Source organism: Monodelphis domestica, chromosome 5 (genome assembly GCF_027887165.1).
Source record: "Monodelphis domestica isolate mMonDom1 chromosome 5, mMonDom1.pri, whole genome shotgun sequence".
NCBI classification, from domain to species: domain Eukaryota; kingdom Metazoa; phylum Chordata; class Mammalia; order Didelphimorphia; family Didelphidae; genus Monodelphis; species Monodelphis domestica.
The window spans coordinates 202,722,521-202,744,561 of NC_077231.1; the positions used below are offsets into that span (position 1 = coordinate 202,722,521).

Below are 22,041 nucleotides of genomic sequence, written 5' to 3' on the forward strand. Positions count from 1 at the left end.
AAATTACCTAAACAACCCCTTATCAGAAAAAGAAATTGAACAAGACATCAAAGAACTCCCTAAGAAAAAATCCCCAGGTCCAGATGGATTCAAAAATAAATTCTATCAAACATTCAAAGAACAACTAATCCCAATATTATACAAACTATTTGACAGAATAAGCAAAGAAGGAGTTCTACCAAATTCATTTTACGACACAAACATGGTACTGCTCCTAAAGCCAGGCAGGTCAAAAACAGAGAAAGAAAACTATAGACCAATCTCCTTAATGAATATAGATGCAAAAATCTTAAATAAGATACTAGCAAAAAGATTCCAGCAAGTAATCATGAGGGTTATTCACTATGACCAGGTAGGATTCATACCAGGAATGCAAGGATGGTTCAATATTAGAAAAACCATCTGCATAATTGACCATATTAACAAGAAAACTGACAAAAATCACGATTATCTCAATAGGTGCAGAAATACAACACCCATTCCTATTGAAAACACTAGAAATTATAGGAATAGAAGGGCCTTTCCTAAAACTAATAAAAAGTGTGTATATATATATATATATATACATATATATATATATATATGTATATATAAAACCATCAGCAAACATCATCTGCAATGGGAATAAACTGGAAGCCTTCCCAATAAGATCAGGAGTGAAACAAGGATGCCCATCATCACCTCTATTATTTAACATTGTACTAGAAGCACTAGCCATAGCAATTCGAGAAGAAAAAGAAATTGAAGGTATTAAAATTGGCATCGAGGAGACCAAGCTATCACTCTTTGTGAATGATATGATGGTTTACTTAAAGAATCCTAGAGAATCAGCCAAAAAGCTAGTCGAAACAATCAACAATTTTAGCAAAGTTGCAGGATATAAAATAAACCCGCATAAGTCATCAGCATTTCTATATATCTCCAACCCAGTTCAGCAGCAAGAATTAGAAAGAGAAATACCATTTAAAATCACCCTAGACAAAATAAAATACTTAGGAATCTATCTGCCGAGACAAACACAGGAACTATACAAACACAACTACAAAACACTCTCCACACAGCTAAAACTAGATCTAAACAATTGGAAAAACATTGATTGCTCATGGGTGGAATGAGTTATCATAATAAAAATGACAATCCTACCCATATTAATTTGTTTATTTAGTGCCATACCCATTGAACTACCAAAAAGCTTTTTTTACTGAATTAGAAAAAACCATAACTAAGTTCATTTGGAAGAACAAAAGATCAAGGATATCCAGGGAAATCATGAAAAAAAAAATGCAAAGGAAGGAGGACTTACAGTCCCAGATCTCAAACTATACTATAAAGCAGTAGTTATCAAAACAATTTGGTACTGGCTAAGAGACAGAAAAGAGGATCAGTGGAATAGAGTTGGGGTAAATGACCTCAGCAAGACAGTGTATGATAAACTCAAAGAGCCCAGCTTTTGGGACCAAAACCCACTGTTTGATAAAAACTGCTGGGAAAATTGGAAGACAGTGTGGGAGAGATTAGGTTTGGGTCAACATCTCACACCCTACACCAAGATAAACTCATAATGGTTGAATGACCTGAATATAAACAAGGAAACTATAAGCAAATTATTGGTGAACACAGAATAGTATACTTGTCAGATCTTTTGGAAAAGAAAAACTTTAAAACCAAGCAAGAGCTAGAAAAAAAATCACAAAATATAAAATCAATAATTTTGAATACATCAAATTAAAAAGTTTTTGTACAAACAAAACTAATGCATCCAAAATTAGAAGGGAAGCAACAAATTGGGAAACAATCTTCATTACAACAACCTCTGACAAAGGTCTAATTACTCAAATTTATAGAGCTAAACCAGTTGTAAAAAAAATCAAGCCATTCTCCAATTGATAAGTGGGCAAGGGACATGAATGGGCAATTTTCAGTTAAAGAAATCAAAACTATTAATAAGCACATGAAAAAGGGTTCTAAATCTCTTGTAATCAGAGAAATGCAAATCAAAACAACTCTGAGGTATCACCTCACACCTAGCAGATTGGCTAACTTGACAGCAAAGGAAAGTAATAAATGCTGGAGTGGATGTGGCAAAGTTGGGACATTAATTAATTGCTGGTGGAGTTGTGAATTGATCCAACCAGTCTAGAGGGCAATTTGGAACTATGCCCAAAGGGTGATAAAAGACTGTCTGTCCTTTGATGCAGCCATAGCACTGATGGATTTGTACCCCAGAGATCATAAGGAAAAAGACACGTTCAAAAACATTCATAGCTGCGCTCTTTGTGGTGGCAAAAAATTGGAAAATGAGGGGATGCCCTTCAATTGGGGAATGGCTGAACAAATTGTGGTATATGTTGGTGATGGAATACTATTGTGCTCAAAGGAATAATAAAGTGGAAAAATTCCATGGGGACTGGAACAACCTCCAGGAATTGATGCAGAGTGAGAGGAGCAGAACCAGGAAAACATTGTACAGAGACTGATACACTGTGGTACAATTGAATGTAATGGACTTCAATAGTGGCAATGCAGTGATCCTGAACAACTTGGAGGAATCTACGAGAAAAACCACTATCCACATTCAGAGGAAACACAGTGGGAGTAAAAACACCAAAGGAAAACAACTGCTTGAATACATGGGTCGAAGGAGATGGTTGGGGATGTAGACTCTAAATGAATATCCTACTGTAAAGAACAACATGGAAATAGGTCCTGATCAAGGACAGAAGTAATAGCCAATGAAATTGCACGTTGGCTGAGGGAAGAGTGGGTGGAGGGGAGGGAGGGAAATAATGTAATTATTGTAGCCAAGGAATAATGTTCTAAATTGACTAAATAAACTTATTCAAATGGAAAAAATAAAATAAAATCCTTCCATGTATAGCCCACCAAAAAAAAAAAAAAGAAATCCTCTTGGAGGGAAAGGCTTAGGATCCTGAAAAATAAATTCCTACTTACTGGGAGCCAAAGGTATTCCACAGCCTCTATTTGTGGAAGTTGAGTAGAAACCAGAATGGAAACTGGAGAGGTAATGAGTCACACATCCAGGTCCTAACCTGAGCCTCAGAATCCCTCATATAAGAATATGCTTGCCCCTTTCATTTCTTCTTTCTTTTTTAATACCTTACTTTAGTTTTAGTATTAATTCTAAGCAATTAATTAGAGTTAAAGTGACTCATTCATGGTCAGAAAATTAGAAGTGTCTGAGGCCAAATCTGAACCCAGGTCCTTCTGAATCTATGCCTGGCACTATCCAATGTACTACCTAACATGTCTTGACCCTTTCATTTCACAATTACTTCTCTACCCACCACCACTTTGAGGGCAAGGGTCAAGCATTTATCAAAAGAATGAAAATAGCAACAAACTGAGGTCAGTTTTCCCATGACTTACCAGCCCGGACAGCCTCATTCTCCAGGACTACTCTATTGAAAATGAAACGAATGTACTTGGAGGGGACTGGTGTCCGGGGCCCTTCTTTCCCCAATAAGTGGAGGATCTTGGTAGCCAACACGGTGTGTTCACAGTCTTCAATGAACTCGCAGAGGTGAGCCAGACCTGACTCTTTACTCTCAGGATTATCTTCCACAATACTGATTATGCAGTCTACAATGGCTCGCTTATACTCAAAGCCTCCCTGGCAAATGAGAAAGTAAAACAGTTAGACACACTGAAGTTAGTCCCTGGGGAGTTATCTGTACCTTAAGATTCATGCTTACAATAGACCATTCTCATTTTCTCTTCCCTTTATAAAAGATCTAAATATGTATCTCTTTAAGGGCAAGTTGGATCACTGTAAGAAGTAATCAGAACTAGGCAGAGCAATTTGACAAAAAGGTTAGAGGGAGGAGCATCCTCTTTCTGTCTGAAATATCATAGTGTCCAATGTGAATGAACAGAAGGCTGTTGTTTTTAACTTCTTAACAAAGACGTAATTCACCTACATCATCTCGTAGCATATTGGAGAGAAAAGTCATCATGACACTGTGCTTCCGAGGGTACTTCTGGCAGAGAGCGCTGATAGCTTGGACCACTACCACCTGCCAGGAGCAAAGAACACAGGGTTGCAAAGACAGTTTTCATAACCTGAGCCACTACACACTTCCTTCTGAATACAAACTGGAATGGTCCCTATGGTTTCCTAAGCTAAGAAACCCTGTAAGATATGTTAACTTAGCCCCTATTAATAGCTTAATAGCTCGTTATTGTTTTACATGATTGCACATATAAAACCTATATCAGATCACTTACCATCTCAGAGAGAGGAAGAAGGAGGAGAGAGTATTCAGAGCTCAAATTTAAAACAAATTTTTTAAAATTGTTTTTACATGTAGTTGGGAAAAATGTAAACAAATAACACCCCCAAAACCATTTATATGCCAATCATGGAATTTACAAGGTTAGTCTTTTAAGTTATGTAGACTTATTCAGATCATAAAACTTTTAAATAAGAATGGGTAAAGGAGCAATCCTTCCTGACTGTAAAAACAACACATTCATTTTATTCTTTCTGTTAACATAAATGTCAAAATAAGAAGACATTTTGTTTATTTATTGAAAGAAGACATTTTAAACTAAGGAATAAAGAGATTTTTCCTAAAATTTTAAAGGGAGAATTAACTTTAATAAAGAAAAAAAGTAAAATATGACATATCTGAATTTAGTGAATTCTAAAACAAATCAGAAGCAAAAACTCCTCATCTTAATTGTGAATTGTATCTGAATCTTAAGTTACAAAAAGTTTACAGCAAATCACCTCATTTTTATTATGGGTGAGGAGAAATTCCAGTTTCAATACCAAAATGAATTCCCTTTTAGCTCTAAAAACCTAGATCTAACTTCATCCTAATTAAATTTAATCTTCTACATTTTATATGGGAAAAATATTCAATAAGAAATGTTTCCAATAGTTAAGTCAACTAAAAATCTTCTGATTCCAACTAAAATAAAGTCTCTTGAAGACATAAAAATTATTTTCATCAAATAAATCTTTTAAAAATAGCATCAAATACATTATCAGTGACAACAACTGATAACCATAATAATAACATAGTGGATGTAGGAGCAAGAACTGGAAAACCTAAAGCAAACAGGACAAGTATTACCTTGAACTCATCGGAGATCTCAGACACAAAAGATGAAATCTGTTTCATGAGTCTGTCCACACTACTCTCACTTCCTGTTTTTAGGAGTGTGGTAATGGCCAGGGTAGCAATACTGCGGTTCGAGTCTGTGATCAAATTTTCTAAATCCAGGTTGCAGGCTGTCACTGCAGAAGGGTGTTTCATGGCCACCTAGGCCATGGGCAAGAAAAGGAAAAAAAAGATCAGGCAAAACAAGTTTTCTTTAAAGAAAGAAAAAAATTTTCAAAAGGAAAGGTAAGTTGTTTAAACTTACATAGAGCAACAGGAAATAAACTACCCTAGTCCTTCATAGCAACTATTTTCTAAGTGGCCAGACTTGCCCCTTTCTACTTTTTCTGAATGGTTATGTTATAAGGGAAAACTCTGCTAGGCAAGAGAGGTTTTGTTATAATGTATTAACTTTATTGTGAAACCATAGTTACAGCACCTTAATGAAGAATGTTCAGGTATTGTCCATAAAATTCATTACTGACTTGTGACATCTGTTGTAGTCCTGACTACTCAAATCTTTTATTGCTATTTAACTATTTACATGTTTATTATATCTTGCCAACTAGATTACAAGCCTTTCTGAATGAAGTTTCCCATTTGTACTTCTTCATATGTAGAATAGTTCCTGAAGTATATTAGTTGTGGTAGGAGGAGTATCTACCAGGGTCCCCTTATTTTTTTCCTTACAAGGTATTGAAATGATTCTCCAGACTTAATTGGGTCAGAGGACTAAAGGACTGGGCTTTCGATGTAGTTTCCTCATCAGCTGAGTACAGAAGGACCAAGGGATGAGGAGCTCTATCTTCTTCCTCAGGCTTCTGACTAGAAGATCATCAGGGGGCAATATGGTGATAGGGAAGCTGCAATTCTAAGAATAAAGGCTGTATCCTCATTGAATCTTTTTCCCTGTTATGGCTAAGTAAACTTCTTTTTTGTTCCAAAAAGTAAACTACTTGAGGGCATCACCATCCTTCCCAGGCATTCAGATTCACAACCTTGGTGTCATCCCAGATGACACACTCTATAACACTACAAAATCTTGACATTTCTATTATCACATCTCTTCTACTCTACTTATGTACCCATCACTGTAGTTCAAGGCCTCTTTACCTCTTCCCAAGAGTAGTGAAATGGCCTTCTAACTGGCTTGCTTGAGTCCCTTTGAATTTGGATCCATCCTCCACACAGTTCCCAAAATGATTTTCGGAAAGCAAAGCCTAGATCTGACCATGTTACTTCCCCTATACTCAATGGTTTCTCATTACCTTCAATATCAAAACAACAAAGTCCTTTGTTTCACATTTAAAGCTCTTTACAACTTGGTCCCTGACCCACATTTCCATTCTTCTTACATTTTACTCCTTTCCCTTCTCTGTCCTCTGGCCTCACCCTACCACCCCAATCTAGCTGACAAAAGTCTCTGTGCTGCTCCTAGTATACAACATAAAATTCCTGTTGCCAAGCCTTTGCACTGGTTCTTCTCTATGCCTGGGACATTCTCCTTATCTTCACCTCTTAATTTCTCTGGCTTTGTTCTAAAATCAGCTAAAATACCATCTTCTTTTCAAAGCTTAGCACAGTGCCTGGCACATGGTAGACCCTTAATAAATATTTATTGAATTATTTAAACTGAGACAAGATAATCTAGTCAGTCTTATTTCATCTACATTATGGCTCCTTTAAAATAAGATTTTCCTTCCCTTTCTTCATTTGTCTACATTTTACTTTTTGTCTATTGGGAAGGACAAAATCTGTTATGCATAGTATATCCAAGAATATTAATACAAGGACAACCTCCAACAGAATACCCATCTTGGGTAGGTTTGGAACAAATCTCATTATCTCATATAACAGATGGTAAACTGGAGTCCAAAATCATGCAAGCTCAAAGTTTTTGTGTTTTTTTTTAAACCCTTACCTTCCGTCTTGGAGTCAATACTATGTATTGGCTCCAAGGCAGAAGAGTGGTAAGGGCTAGGCAATGGGGGTCAAGTGACTTGCTCAGGGTCACCCATTGAGGAAGTGTCTAAGGACAGATTTGAATCTAGGACTTCCCGTCTCTAGGCCTGACTCTCAAACCACTGAGCCACCCAGATGCCCCCAAAGGTCAAAGATTTAAACTGAAAGCAATAGTGAACCTGAGTCCAAAAGTCTTATTCACCAGACTCTTCTGGCAAACAGATAACATGCACATAAAGTTCTCTATACTCTTTATTTCAAAGATTAAACAATGGAATGGGTCACTAAATTTAAAAAAGAAAGAAAAAAGAAAACTACCTTGTTCAAGGTCCTTACAGCTGCATATCTCAAGGCTGGCTTAGGAGAACTGCAAAAGAGCTGGAGAACTAAAAACAAAGCATTGTAAATATGAGATTCCTTATCTTAATAGTGACAGCTGAAAAGAAGTATAAAAACAAGTTCATTCAGAATATATCCAGGGGAAAATCTGAATTCATCAACTACAAACCATATCTTAGTATATAGAATGCAAAATGCTGAGATGCTCTCTTTAAGTTGAGAAAACTTCAAAGCAACAGGTGATTCAGTTTATTCCAACAGCATTATTTGTGTAGCTCTTTTTTGAAACTGAAGTAAAAATATTTTGAGATGAGAAGGCACATAAAGGTGTGATGGCAATAGATGTCTCTTAATTGTGAGAGAAATGTCAAGTAGAAAAAGAAATAAGATTCACTACAGAGAGTAAACTTTGACCCTGAAGGCTTCACAAGTATCTAAGGGATGAAGATGCTATGAACCTACATTGCACAGCTAACATGGCAATGGATAGAAAAATCCAGCAGCTTCTGAGTTATACTGCTCTCCAAATTCTTAACAAACCTGAAACAGCTGGTGCCAGCTCCCTTGCAGTACAATTGGGGAGGTGGATAATAGCTGATGCAGCCTCATAGATAACCATTTCATGTTTGTTTCGCAAGCAGCTCTCAATGAAATCAAACAGTGGACTTTCATGGCTGGAAGGAAAGTGGACCGGTAATTAAAACTGCTGGATTTAACAAGAAGATTCTTAACTATACAATCTGCACCATCAAATAACAGGCAGTCCTTGTTTAAAGAATTATGTTTCTAATTTATTAAGAAGTCAACACTTTTATAAAAAAAAAACAACCCAAATAATTTTTTTGTCATCCTGCCCATCTACTGTCAAGGCTCATTCACTTTGTGTACATGATTTCATCATGTCTATCTCATGCTATTTGATGTTATAATAAATGGGATATCAGCAACAAAGTCAGAAAATCTTTGGCTTTTAAATCCTCCTCCAACATTCTGATTGATAAAATCTACTACTCACAAAGGTACTAATTCTGTTATAGTTTTACTATGGAATTTCTGCATTTTTATACTGTGGTTTATAATTCATCACTAACTCTATACTATAATGAGTTCTAGAAATGAGTAAGGAATACTACTTTTAAGGATAACAAACATCCCAACTAAGGCATATTATCATGACACTTTCTAAAAGCCAACTGGAAACTCTTGCTATAAAAGCAGTTCCTTTTTTTTTAACTAAGGAAAAAGAAAGAATAGACAACAAGACCTGAATAAAATAAAAACCTCATCTTCTCAGCAAATAGTGAACTGGTAAATCAGGAAGCCTGGGGTCTTCAGGAGTCGTCTTCTTTCAATAAATGGCAGAACAACTCTGGGCTTTTCACTTCAACTTTTTGTGCTCTAGTTTTTTTTGTCTGCAAGAGCAGGCAATTGAACTACATCCTATCTATGTTCTCATAAAGTTTTCAAATTCTGTGGTCAACGTGTTTTGTGATCTTCAGTAACAGTAGCCAGGCTTTATTACTTCAGGTGATTCCATCAGCTTAGAGACTCCCTTCACCAGTGTAGTTTGAATTACCCTCCACAGCTGAACATATAGGGTTCAAGGGTTGCTATTGTCAAAATTCATTGCTTAAGAGCCAGTTCTCTATTGATGAACCTCTTTGACCTTAGCTAGGTAGCATCAGATGACAGACATACCACTGGCCCAATTTCTGAAGTTATTTTTAGTAGGAAGGATCTATTAGAAATTGAGATTCCACTGACCTAACTTTAAAGAACTCAGAGCCAATGAGGAGGCAGAGGAGACAGACTTTATTTGTATTGTAATAATAAACCTCCACTAATCAGTATCTATTAAGAATTCTGTTATGTTTTCCAAATTCAGACAAAATTATGTTTATGTTATTTGGAAACTCAGTTTTTTTTCCAGTTGTTCTTTTTGAATCACTTATGTCTGACTCTTCATAACTCCATTTAGGGTTTTCCTGGCAAAAATACTAGAGTGGTTTGCCATTTCCTACTCTAGCTCATTTTATAGATGAGGAAACTGAGATCAACAGAGTTAAGTGACTTGCCCAGGGCCACACAGCTAGCAAGTATCTGAGGCCTGATTTGAACTAATGAAGATGACTCTTCCTGACTCCAGGCTTTGCACTCTATCCACTGTAACATCTAGCTATCCCTAAATTTTCTAGTAATATGGAACTATTAAAGCATCTTGAAAACGAAAAGATATCTGAAGAATACTCAACACAGAAAACTAAATGTGCACTGCCCTCATAAGTTGAAGTAAGCTCTGGTTTAGCTAGAGGCTGCAGTTTACCTCTCTTCAGTTTCCTTCAGCAAACGACTGGCAATTCGGATCAGCATGCAGTAAGCAAACTGGGATTTCAGCCCAGATTTGGTGAATTTATTCAACATCTTGGAAACAGCAAGGCGATCATTCTTCCTGAGATGATACAGGACTCCCAAGGCATGATACTAGGAAAAATAACAAGGAAGAAAATGTAGCATATAGAAAGGTAGCCAGAAGCAGAACAAAACAATGACAAAATCATACCAAGATACTGTGATGCTTTTTATATGGTGTGAATTTTAGATTTTCTCCACTCTGCTTAGTCTTTAAAATTTTAGCAACCAGGAATGTATACACCCCCACTTAAGGATTAAGTGTGGGGGAGGAAGGTCTATGACCCATGTGTGCTAGCAAGTGACAAATCAGAAACAACTGACTCCCTGGGACATCCAAAGCCAAGTTTAAGCCACCATTGGTACACGAGGCACAGGACGTGACATAAAGAACTGACTTTATGTTTCACGGCACTTCCTGTGAGAGGGACTTGGCGGTGGAACTTGACTATGGAGGAGCTCGAGCATGAGATCTCAGACTGCTTCCCTTAGGCTATCACGTGGTGAGTGCAAGGCTTACTCCCCTTTCCTTGGCTTTTCTGGAGGCACAAGCCTCTGGAGAGGCCCATCTCTTGGGACTCCCTTTCCCTTGGTTCTTTGGAGGCACCAGCCTCTGAGGAGGCCCCTCATCTTGGAGGAGGCCTCCTGGCTGAAAGCCCTGCTAGATTTAATCCTTTTCCCTGCCCCTCACTTCCCTCCCTCCCCGGCTGGAGTCTCTGAACTGCCTGGTATCTCTTTTTCCTCTCTTTCTTTCTTCCTCAATATCTTCACTCTATTGTAAATAAACCACCATAAAATTCCATTCTGACTTCAGTATTTCATTGGGATTTAGAATTTAAATCCCTGGTGACCAACTAAAAATATATTCAGTCCAATCATAAGTTCTACCCCTAACAATGGTCACATGGATCTGGATTAATGATTTCCTGATAGTCAGGTTACTTTTTTTTTTAACCCTTATTTTCTATCTTAGAATAAATATTGAGTATTGGTTCCAAGGTAGAAGAGCAGTAAGTGACTTGCCCAGGGTCACACAGCTAGGAAGTATCAGAGGGCAGATTTGAACCCAGGACCTCCCATCTCTAGGTATGGCTCTCAATCCACTGAACCACCTCACTGCCCTCAATACAGTTACTTTCAAATAAGACTTTTTTAAAAAAATTAAAATGCAGTTGAGATGTAAGTATGGCAACATGGAACAACATGAAAGAGAATTAAAGATGGGAATAATTATTTTCCTTGCTCTATTATCAAGATTCTATTTCCTTATTTTTTTTTTAATGGAGTGGACAGGTTCTACTTGGTCCTGGAGGAGCTGGCTAGGACCAGCTTTTTCCTGCTGCAGAATTTCTGGATTCTGGCTCAGTCTCCTGAGGGTTCAATCTTTCAAGCTGATTTCAAATTAGCACAGAATTAAGTAGTTTTCTTTAGAATCTCTATAATGGTGACCAAGGTCTACAAAGTATGAATTTTGCTCCCTTACAACACTAATGCTAAATTCTTTAGAAAAAAAAATAGTTGATACAGAAACACAGACTCTTAAGAGGTAGAAAAGACCTAAAGAATTTATCTAATTTGTTCTCCCCACCAAATTCATGGAGTCTCTCTATGACATTCCTGAAAGATCATTTAAGTCTGTACTTAAATGACAGAGTTCAGGGCAGTGTAGCATTGATCATAACATTAAGTAAAAAGTGTGAATTTTAGATTTACTCCACCCTGCTTGGTCTAGCAATCAGGAATGTATACATCCCTACTTAAGGATTAAGTGTTGAGAAGGATGGCCTATGACAGACATGTGCTAGCAAATAACAAATCAGAAACAACTGACAGACCTCCTGGGCTGTCCAAAGTCAAGCTTCAACTGCCATTGGTACATGTGAGGCACAGGAAGTGATGTAAAAAAAAGTCTATATATTTGTGTCACTTTCTCTTGCCAGGCTCTTTTTGGTGGCGGAGGTGTGGAGCTTGGCGTCTCTCTCACAGACATTGGGTTTGACTATTGGTGTGGCTTGTGGCAGCGTCTTGGCATCTTGGCTTCTTGGCTAGGTCAGGTGAGGTGTCGTCCCTGAGCTCTCTCAGAGTTTAGGCTGATTCCTTTCTTTTTTCCTTTACCTTTCCTAAAATGCCATCCTCCTAGGAGGCCCCTCATCTCAGAGGAGGCCTTGTGGCTGGAAGGTCTCTGAACTCCCCTTGGCTCAGGCTAGGCTAGAGAAATCTTATACCCTTTTCCCTCTCTCTTCTTAATTCCTTCTCTCTATATTAATTAAACCACCATAAAATTTTCAAACTGACTTGAGTATTTTTATTGGGATTGAATTAAATCGCTGGTGACCATAGTATATAATATATTAGTTAAAAAAAAAACAAACAAAAACTAAATTTACCCCTTACAAAAATCATGGTGGGGCAAGTGGGTGGCTCAGCGTATTGAGAATCAAGCTTGGAGATGGGAGGTCCTAGGTTCAAATCTGGCCTCAGACACTTCCCTGCTGTGTGACCCTGGGCAAGTCACTTGATCCCCATTGCCTAGCCCTTACCACTCTTCTGCCTTGGAACCCATACACAGTATTGACTTCAAGACAGAAGGTAAGGGTTTAAAAAAAAAAGGGAAAAAAAGTCAGGGCAATGTTTACTTTAGGAGTTCCCTAGAAGAAAGGAGCTTTAGAACTTTTAAAAACAAAGTAATTATGCCTTTAGTTGTCTATCTTACTAGGAACAAATGAAATAATAAAAATTGTATGTTATATGTGCTATTCCTCTCAGGATAAGTACCTGCACCATGATATTATCACTTGAAGCAGCTTCTTGGGCTTCATTAATCCATCGTTTGACCACATCATAGCTTATCTTCATCATGTGCTAAATACAAAAATGAAGAATTATCAATGAAATAAAAAATAGAAAGATTTCATATACCTCAAAATCCATATAGTAGAACTTCTTGGTAGTAGAATAGAACTGTACACAAAATAGATGATCCTCATTAGCAATGGCTAAACAACTTGTTTCAAAAGCACCAAAAGAATTTATGACTATGAAAAATACAGAAAAGTTAGGGAAGACTTAAATGAATTGTTGACAAGTAAAGTAAGCAGAAGTAGGAATAGGATATACATAAGGATAACTATAATATAAAAATAAAGAACAAAAATCCCCAAACACAGTGTAATGAGAATGACAAGGCTGGTTCAAAGAAGAGAAAGGAAAGGGGAACTATGGGTCAAACATCAGATTGAAAGTCAGACTGATCTGATGGATTGGTTAGTTCTGCTGAATGGCTTTTACTTTTCAGTTTCTTTTGAGGGGGGGTATATTGGGAAATGGAAGTAACATAAAAAAATCTCAATAATTGAAAAAAATAATAATTGATCATTGAACCTTGAGAAATATTATATGCCTTGGAAATTTATTTAGAAATCTTGTTCTGGAAGAGAAATGTTTACAATTTATGAATTGGTTTTAGGTGTTTAATATTCAAAGTAACCAACTTCCAGAAAATCATCTATGTTGAAGGATTTAGGATTTGTGTCATCTTTGCAACTATCTACATCAGCCCTCCTAGATAAATGCAGATCCTTCTTTCTGTCCTCCTCATCTAAACTCTGTTCCTATAGAACTCCAGAGAACAGAGATGGTTGCAAAATGAGATTTTTTGGAAAGAGACATTTGGTTATGTGATTATTTCGTGTATTCTATTCTCTGGTAAACTAGTTTGGGAAGAGGGTCAAGGGGACAAGTACAGTTACCTAGCCAAAAAGCACAAAAAGTCCCCTTGCTCAAAATTACCAGCTCTAAACATTCCAGCAAGTGCAGATACAATTCAATAGCAAGCTTCTCTTATGAATTTAAAATAACCCCAGAAGTATTAGGTTTATAAGTTCAGGGTCAGTTATACTGATAATGTGAACTACACTTTCCCAGTCAAAAACAGTTTGACGTAGGGAAAAAGTAGAGCAATTTTGGAGCACAACCTATTTTCAGGGAGTACAGATCTGCCCAAATGTGGTAAGGGGTTTGGGATTGTACAAGGGCAGCATGAAGATCAGAAAAAGGTAGAAGGTGCATGCAGAGAGGGAGAAGGAAAAAGAACTAAATGCTCATTGAGAGAGGGAGGAGAGTGAAATTAGGTCAACCTAACTCTCAGATGACCCTCACTTATTCCTCCCTTTCCAGCTTTATTACAGATTCTCTTATTTCCCTAACTCACAGGAACCTCCAGAACATGAGGACTACAGACAGAATAGTAACTGTCTAATTCTTTTTTTGATACAACAGAGTGCCAAAAGAAACCCAGATTTTTTTTGGTAGTTATTAAAAATAAATATTGCCCAAGAGAGAGAATCAGGAGGCATTTTGCTGTTTCTCTACTTACCAAAGAAGACACCAATGCTGAACTGGACACACTTGGGACTTTATCCACAATGGCTTGCTTCATGTATCTTTCAATGGCCTGCAACATTGTTCCCTAATGTAATTTGGAAAGTAAACAATGTTTATTTTTGGAAGCCAACAACTACATCTTAATCTTTCTCTCCTCTGCCATCTCACCCCACATGCATGTTTTACAAGAACTTCTATTTATCTAGATCCAAGTTCAAGTTTAGTTCAGTCATTTCTACTTGTTATGAAGAAACTCAGAAACACTCAAATCAAGAAGTAAGGGAAGCAAAAAAGAAGCCTCTGAGTATAATAGCTGTCTCCAAACTCTGTATTCAAAGTCATTCAATTCATGCCTTAGGCCCCCCCTTAGCACTATACTCAATCTTATTTAACATATAATTATTAAAATTCTGAGTCATCTTATTTTCCTGCTTTCTAGGATGAGGCAGCTGGATGAGGGGTAGGAACAAGGACAAGAAAAGAAATAATTGATAATCTGACATATGGAAGAGTCAGAAAAACTGAATAGAAAGTTTCTGTACTACTTCAGATAATAACATTAAGTGAAGAGCATTCATAATATCCACAAGTTGAAAAGATTAAATTATGCTCAGTATACTATTTAAGAAGACAAAGAAATTTATAATAAATTTTAGATTTAAATTCAAAGGTACAAAGGAGAACTTCTATTTCATGGGGCCGATAGTGATAAAGATGCCCTCACCTCTCCAAAATTAGAAAAATGGCATAAATAAAAAATTAAAAATACACAGAAAAAAAATTGAGTGACATAGAATAATTTTGTTACTGTATTAAATTTGATGTATCTTTAAAAAAAGTAAACCCATACCTTCTAGAACTGATACTAAGTATTAGTTCCAAAGGAGAATAGGAGTAAGGGCTAGGTAATTGGGGTCAAGTGACTTGCCAAGGATCAAACAGTTAGGAAGTGTCTTGAGATCACATTAGAATGAAGGATTTCTCACCTCCAGGCCTGGTTTTCTATCCACTGAGTCCCTAGCTGTCCCAATTTAATGTATTCTTTTAAAAACTATGTAAGAGAGGTTCATGGTTTCATATACAATCTTTTTTTTTGTCTTTGTTGAAAATGTTAATGTTTATTGATGACTTAAGTTCCTATTAAAATTTTACATTTAAAAAAAAAAAGTGAGACTCAGTGGATTGAGAGTCAGGCCTAGAGTCGGGAGGTCCTGGGTTCAAGACACTTCCCAGCTATATGACCCCAGGCAAATCACTTAACCCCCACTGCCTAGCCCTTACCACTCTTCTGCCTTGGAACCAAAACACAGTATTGATTCTAAGGTGGAAGGTAGGGTTTTTTTTTTAAAAATGAATAAATAAAAAATTTTAAATTTAAAAAAAGTGAGAATGAAAGTATTACAACCCTCTTTACTTTGTGGGGAAGATGAAAGGTAGATGCACTAAAGAGAGTATTTATGTTTCCCAAAAAATTTCTAGCTTTAGGAAGGGAGTTTCTAACAATGAAGTTTTAAAAAGAGACTGCTTAAGAGTTTTCTTTAATATGGCCATTCTTATATGAATTGCCAATGACTTGCAAGGGACTATATGTCCTACTTGGGAAATGGATTTTACGTTCAGCAAGGGAGGCACAATAACTGCTGAACAATAAAAATTGTACAATAGTTTAGTACAAGAAGAAAGACATTGCCAAAAAGAAACTATTTGATTAAAGTCCAAGTGCCAATCTCCCTGCCAGGGAAATTTGCTGTCTGGTAGGAGGATGGACTTTAGAAAAGATGGGAAAGACATAATCCCAAAAGCTAAAAAAGTGAGTCTGGTCTGGTTGTTAGTCAACATTCACAACGACTAAAAAAGTTTTATGGCATTTCTTAATGTCTAATAGTAATTCTTTAATAGTGTATTCAGTTTTGTTTTGTTTTAAATCCTTAACTTCTAAGTATCAAATCTAAGAAAGAAGAGCAGTAATGGTTAGGCAATGGAGCTTAAGTGTCTTCCCAGGGTCACAAAGCTAGGAAGTGTCTGAAGCTAGATTTGAATCCAGGTTCCTCCGGACTCTAGGCCTGGTACTCTATCCCCTGTGCAACCTAGGTACCCCTTGTATTCCACTTTAAACTTCTAGTTCTATCTTTCCTATTAAAAGAAAAGCTCATTTTAAAATCCTAAGTAAAAAATAACAATAAAATCAAAATGTTCACTTGACTTTTGCAGAACCTATATTTACCTGAACTTTAATCCCACTGCACTTCAATCCAATTCAGTATTATGACCTCATTCCATCTTGAACATTTGATATGACAAGCCAATGCCATATTGACTCACATACAGGCCACACTAGTCAAATTAGACAACTAGCTGCTACCGATCCTCTCCACATCTAATTTTGTATGTACTGTGTGTAGTTGTGATGAATGTTATTTTTCAGTGTATACCTCTGTCTATATTTTTTCAAGATGCAGGCGTACCTTATGGTCAGTAGACCAATGTGCTAATTACAAAACCAAGGTAAGTAAAGAGGATGACTTTAAAAACAGGGACAAACAAATGACATAAAAGCACTTGTGCTATGCATTTTTGCAAATGTGTATATAAATCTCTGTCAGAGTAGAGACCTATAAAACTTAAACATTGCCTTCAGGGAAACATTTAAGAATACAGTATTCCTTATAATACCCAAGAATAGAACTTACATCAGTGATTCTGCAGAGAGCCCTGATGGCTGGGCCTCGGTATACATCCTCCTTTCCAGTCATGTCTTTGGTCAGACTAGAGAAATTGAAATGAGGAAACATGTCATTAATCATAATATGCACTCCTTCACAGACACCTGCTTCGCTAGTTTTCAGTGACCTTCCCCACATTTAACCTAATGCTGAAATTAGACAAGAAAAAAAAAATTTTAAAGGCTGTAGGAAGATTCCTAATAAAGCCTAAGAATATTTAGGTCTAACATTTCTTTAGGCTCCACAAGCTAATAAAAATCTTCTATTGACTGCTATTCTTCATAAGATAACATTTTAGGTCTCTCTTCCCCTCAATCATTAAACGTCTAGTCTTTAACTTTCAACCCTATAATGTCAGTCTTTCATCCACTACTCTGCTCAGTCTTTTTTCAACCCTCGTCCTGCTTAACCTTTCGATAGCATGACTCAGTTATGGATTCTTTTCTCCTCACTTGATTTCTGTGCTGCCATTCACTCCTGATTTTCCTGCTCCCTCCTGACCCCCTTCATTGGAGCATCCTCCTTCTCTCCAGTTTTGGTTATTCTTCTAAACCTTTATCAATGGTCCTCTTGTCTCTCTGTGTCTGTCCCTTAATCTCATCAATCCCATGCCTTCCAATTATTGCCTTTTTTATCTAGCTCTAGATTTCCCCCCTGCACACCGCTCCTAAATCTGCAACACCCTGTTGGATATTATTGCCACCTAGACGTCCTTCCTCTGGCACCTCAGATGAAATATGTCCAAGACCAAATTCATCATCTTCCCCCTGAAACCTTCCTCTCCTTCCCTGTCACCCAAGGTCAAAATAATGTTTTCCCTTTTCCACTTTGCAAGCCCTGGCAATTCTACCTGTTTCATATTTCTCCTATTTGATCCCATTTCTATATTCCTGCTGCCAATCTAGTCCAGGTCCTCATGGTACTTAATCTGAAACTTTAAAACATCTTCCTCGATGGTCCCTTTGCTTCCTGTCCTTCCAATTATCCTTTTCCCAACTGCTAGAATACTTTTCCTAAAGTATAAATCTGACCATGTCACACTTCTGATCTAGTGCCTTTAATGACTCTATTACATTTAACATTAAATACAAATTATTTAGGTTAGCTTTTATTTTTTTTTTAAAACCATTGCCTTCTGTCTTAGAATCAATTCTAAAAAAGCAGTCCTAGATAGAAGGGCAGTAAGGGCTAAGCAATTGGGATTAAGTTGACTTGCCCAGGGCCACACAGTTAGAAAGTGTGTGAAGCCAGATTTGAACACAAGTCCTCCAATTCAGCACTCTATCTACTGAGCCACCTAGGTGCCCCTTTAGCCTAGCTTTTCAAAAACCTCAATGATCTCTTCTTAGAATTACCATTCTAGGGGGCAGCTGGGTAGCTCAGTGGATTAAGAGTCAGCCCTAGAGACGGGAGGTCCTAGGTTCAAATCTGGCCTCAGACACTTCCTAGCTGTGTGACCCTGGGCAAGTCACTTGACCCCCATTGCCTAGCCCTTACCACTCTTCTGCCTTGGAGCCAATACACTGTATTGACTCCAAGACGGAAGGTAAGGGTTTAAAAAAAAAAAGAATTACCATTCTACTTTTATAGTGTAATTTCCCATTTTTTTTCTTCATGCACTCAGTGATTCAGGCAAACTCTACTATTAGCTGATCTTTACTCTCTGGCATAGCACCACTATAAATTTGTATCCATATATGCTATTCAACAGGCCTAGAATCATCTCTGGTTATTGAAATCTTTCTCTAAAACGTTCCAACCTAGGTGTTACTTCCTCAATGAAGCCTCCCCTCATCATCTTTCCACCCATTCCATTTTCTTGCAACTCTGCCTGAATCTCTCCTTTGCTCTTACCACATTTAGCATTATAACATATTCTTTGTGGACATGTCATATTCTTTCATTTGACTAAAAACTCTTCAAGAGTGGGAACAGTATTATTTATTTCATTTCTGCATCCTCAGTGCAAGGATAACTAGAAAAGTGCCAGCTAGACAGCAGATATTATCATTCCCACCAACAATTAATTAAATAATCAAAATGCATAAAGAACTGTCTATGATTTAGGCACTAGACCCCATAATATCTCAATGGCTTAGAAAGAATTGGCATAAATACTGTCACATGCCAACAATTTTCATTAGTACTAACCAGATCTGTAAACATTCCCTTTTAAGAATGTGCCAATTCAGCCAAAATATTTTCAAGGACATTCATTACTTGCTGTACACAAGAAAATATCTCTGGCTCCTACCTACCTTTACCATAGAGCCAATTTACTATAACAGATGAGTGAAGAAGAAAAGGAAAGAAGGTAAAAAAGGTGAAAAAAAAGCAAGAAAAGCTTCAAGGTAAGGATAGCAGAGGGATAGAGAAAATAATTCCCCCCATTCATTTTTCCAAATCCAGGGATCCAGATCCCAAGGCTATGGAAGTGAATCTACTCTACATCTTTCTTCTTTTACCCCAACTCTTCAGAACAAGATTATTTACATTCAGGAAAGTTGAAACAAGGTCAAAGACCTTTCCTTCTTTTCAGGCCCCATTTTTTAGAGGGAAGACCCCTAGTAGCCTTGGCATAATTTTTGAGGGTTCTCTTAAGACACTGGATTTTTGAAGGGGAAGAGGATATAGCCAATCTTAAGCAAAATTTCAATCTGGCCAAGTATGTGACTACATCCTTCGCGCACTCTTTCTCTATCCCTCTTCTTTGCCTGTAGCATTCACTCTGCCATATTCCCTGCACCCACATGATGTCCTAAGTCTTTCAACTGTACCTATCTATTCAAGAATTCCTTTCCCACTGTGTTCCATGTACCAAAATCACAACTTTTTCTCTCTACTTCAAAAATTTGTCTTAATTTACTGACATATACATCTCACTTGTAAAAAAAGAAATCACACCAAGTTTGGTATATAACTATATCAAACTCAGCAAGGGAGAGGAAGGATAATACTAGGGAGAGAGTAATCACAAGCAAAACAAACATTTTGATCCTAAGGGAGGAATTAAAAAGAGGGGAAAAAAGAAAAGAACTATAACCTGAGGAAGTGCACTGAACTGCTTCTTTTACAATTGAGAAATGGCTGGACAAATTGTGTATGAATATAATGGAATATTATTATGCTGTGAGAAATTACAAGAGATAATCTCAGAGACTACCTGATGCAGGGTAATATGAGCAGAACCAAGAGAAAAGTTTGTAGGACAACAATACTGTAAATAAAAACAACTTTGAAAAACTTAAGAACTCTGACCAAACCAATGACTCCAGAGGGTCTATAATGAAGCACATTTCTGACCTGACAAAATAGTGACAGATATAAGGTGTAAAGATATACATTTTTGGACATAAGCAACTATGTAGATTTTTTATTTTAATTTTTTCCCATGATTCTTCTTGTCTTCTTCCCCTCTTCCCTCCCCACTCCCAGAGTTGGTAAGGAATCCCAGTTACATATACTATCATTCAAAAACAATTTCCATATTATTCATGTTTGTAATAGAGTAATCTTTTAAAACAAAATATTAAAGTCAATTACATTTGATCATCCCACAATGTGTTTCAGTTATTGTGTATAATGTTCTCCTGGTTCTGTTTATTTCACTTTGCATCAGTTCATGTAGGTTGTTTCAGTTCTTATACAAATCCATCAGTTCCATCATTCTTTATAATACAACAGTACTCCATCACCACCATATACCACAATTTGTTCAGCTATTCCCCAATCAAGGTGTATTCCCTCATTTTCTAATTTTTTGCCACCACAACTATCTTTGAGAGCTGTCCAGTGGATTCTCTGAGGGTGAGAGTGTGCTCCATCTAGATGCGATGATCCAATCAAGTAATGGAGATGAGAGACACTGTGCGCTCAGGCCCACCTACATAGGTATCACACAGTGTTCTGCCATAGCACAGAGGTTCATTTATTATATAGGTTTGTGGTTATATACTTCTTTGGCACACAATCAATTTTCTACATATGTGTTTCCATAGTACTTAACAACAGACATGTAGACTAAGGAGACAGTCAAAACATTGTTGCTATAGATGAATGACATAAACAGGGTGTTCTAGAGGTTAGTTCTCCCTGACCTAGGAGAATCATTGTTACTTTTGGTCAGCTTTCACAATGAATCACAATTACTTAGGAGATGGGTATCAAAATATTTTGTAGCTAGGTACAAGGTTAGAGGGCAATTTAATGACAGACCAGATTTGGGGTTTTCTTTATAAATTCTATTTTTCTTGTGTTACTTTAAAGCACCTGGCAATGTTGCCTGGTTTCTGTCCATAAACAGAATTCAATGGAGTGTGTCTTGAAGGTGACTGATGTTCTTGGCTTGCCTGGCTTATAATGGGAGTGAATGTAACTCTGCAGAGAGGGAAAAGAGGGGGGTAATGAGTGGTGATCTTTAGGTTTTAATTCTGTGAATGTAATCTTTTAGGTTAATAATCTGGGGGGGATTAAGGTGGGATATATGTTTATTCTATAAATCTTTGCTCTTATATAATTTCTTTTATATTGGAGAGAGAACAATAATTATCCATTATTGAGGGATGTTAAAGAGAGAGAAGTCACAGAGGGGGATCATTGGGGGCCTCATTCTCTGGGGGCTGCCTTGCAATTCCCATCTCCCAAACTGTGATCTTGTCAGCCAGTGGGAGTATGATGGCCTCCAGCAAACTATATCAATTTGTTTTGCTTGACAATGTTTGTTTGTTACAAAGGTCTTTTTTCCCCCCTCCTTTCTTACTCTTTGTTGATGGAAGGAGATTTAGCAAAAGTGATGCAAAAGATAGAGGACTATTCAAACATTTGTTAAAATGCAGAGGAGAGAACAGAACTTCAGGAGGAAGTACAGATAATAATCAGAACAGTTTTGAAAGCATAGAATATATTATAGTTTAAGTAAATGGTTTGAAATGCAAACTCATGATTTCATAAAGAATACTCTTTTTAGATTCTTCTGTGTATATGGAAATGCTCTTTTATTTTTGGTTTTTAAGAATAAAAAAATAAATAAAAGATAATAGAAAATGAAGTGGCTATTGCTTATTCTACCTCTCCATCTTAAGCCTTGAGAACCATTACTA

The 22,041-nt window shown here is 37.0% G+C and overlaps 1 protein-coding gene across 3 annotated transcripts in view; it reads right to left on the reverse strand.

The window, feature by feature from the left end:
- The window catches only part of COPG2 (COPI coat complex subunit gamma 2), a 47,685-nt gene that overhangs the window by 15,721 nt on the left and 9,923 nt on the right, over positions 1-22,041 (reverse strand). For all 3 annotated transcript variants that reach the window (XM_001367077.4, XM_056799706.1, XM_007504330.3), the window contains exons 6-14: positions 16,910-16,985; positions 14,212-14,304; positions 12,612-12,698; positions 9,751-9,908; positions 7,968-8,101; positions 7,407-7,474; positions 5,100-5,288; positions 3,939-4,034; positions 3,388-3,631 (exon numbers count right to left, since the gene is read on the reverse strand). In XM_001367077.4, coding sequence (XP_001367114.1) covers positions 3,388-3,631; positions 3,939-4,034; positions 5,100-5,288; positions 7,407-7,474; positions 7,968-8,101; positions 9,751-9,908; positions 12,612-12,698; positions 14,212-14,304; positions 16,910-16,985 — 1,145 coding nt within the window. The remainder of the gene's footprint in view (positions 1-3,387; positions 3,632-3,938; positions 4,035-5,099; positions 5,289-7,406; positions 7,475-7,967; positions 8,102-9,750; positions 9,909-12,611; positions 12,699-14,211; positions 14,305-16,909; positions 16,986-22,041) is intronic.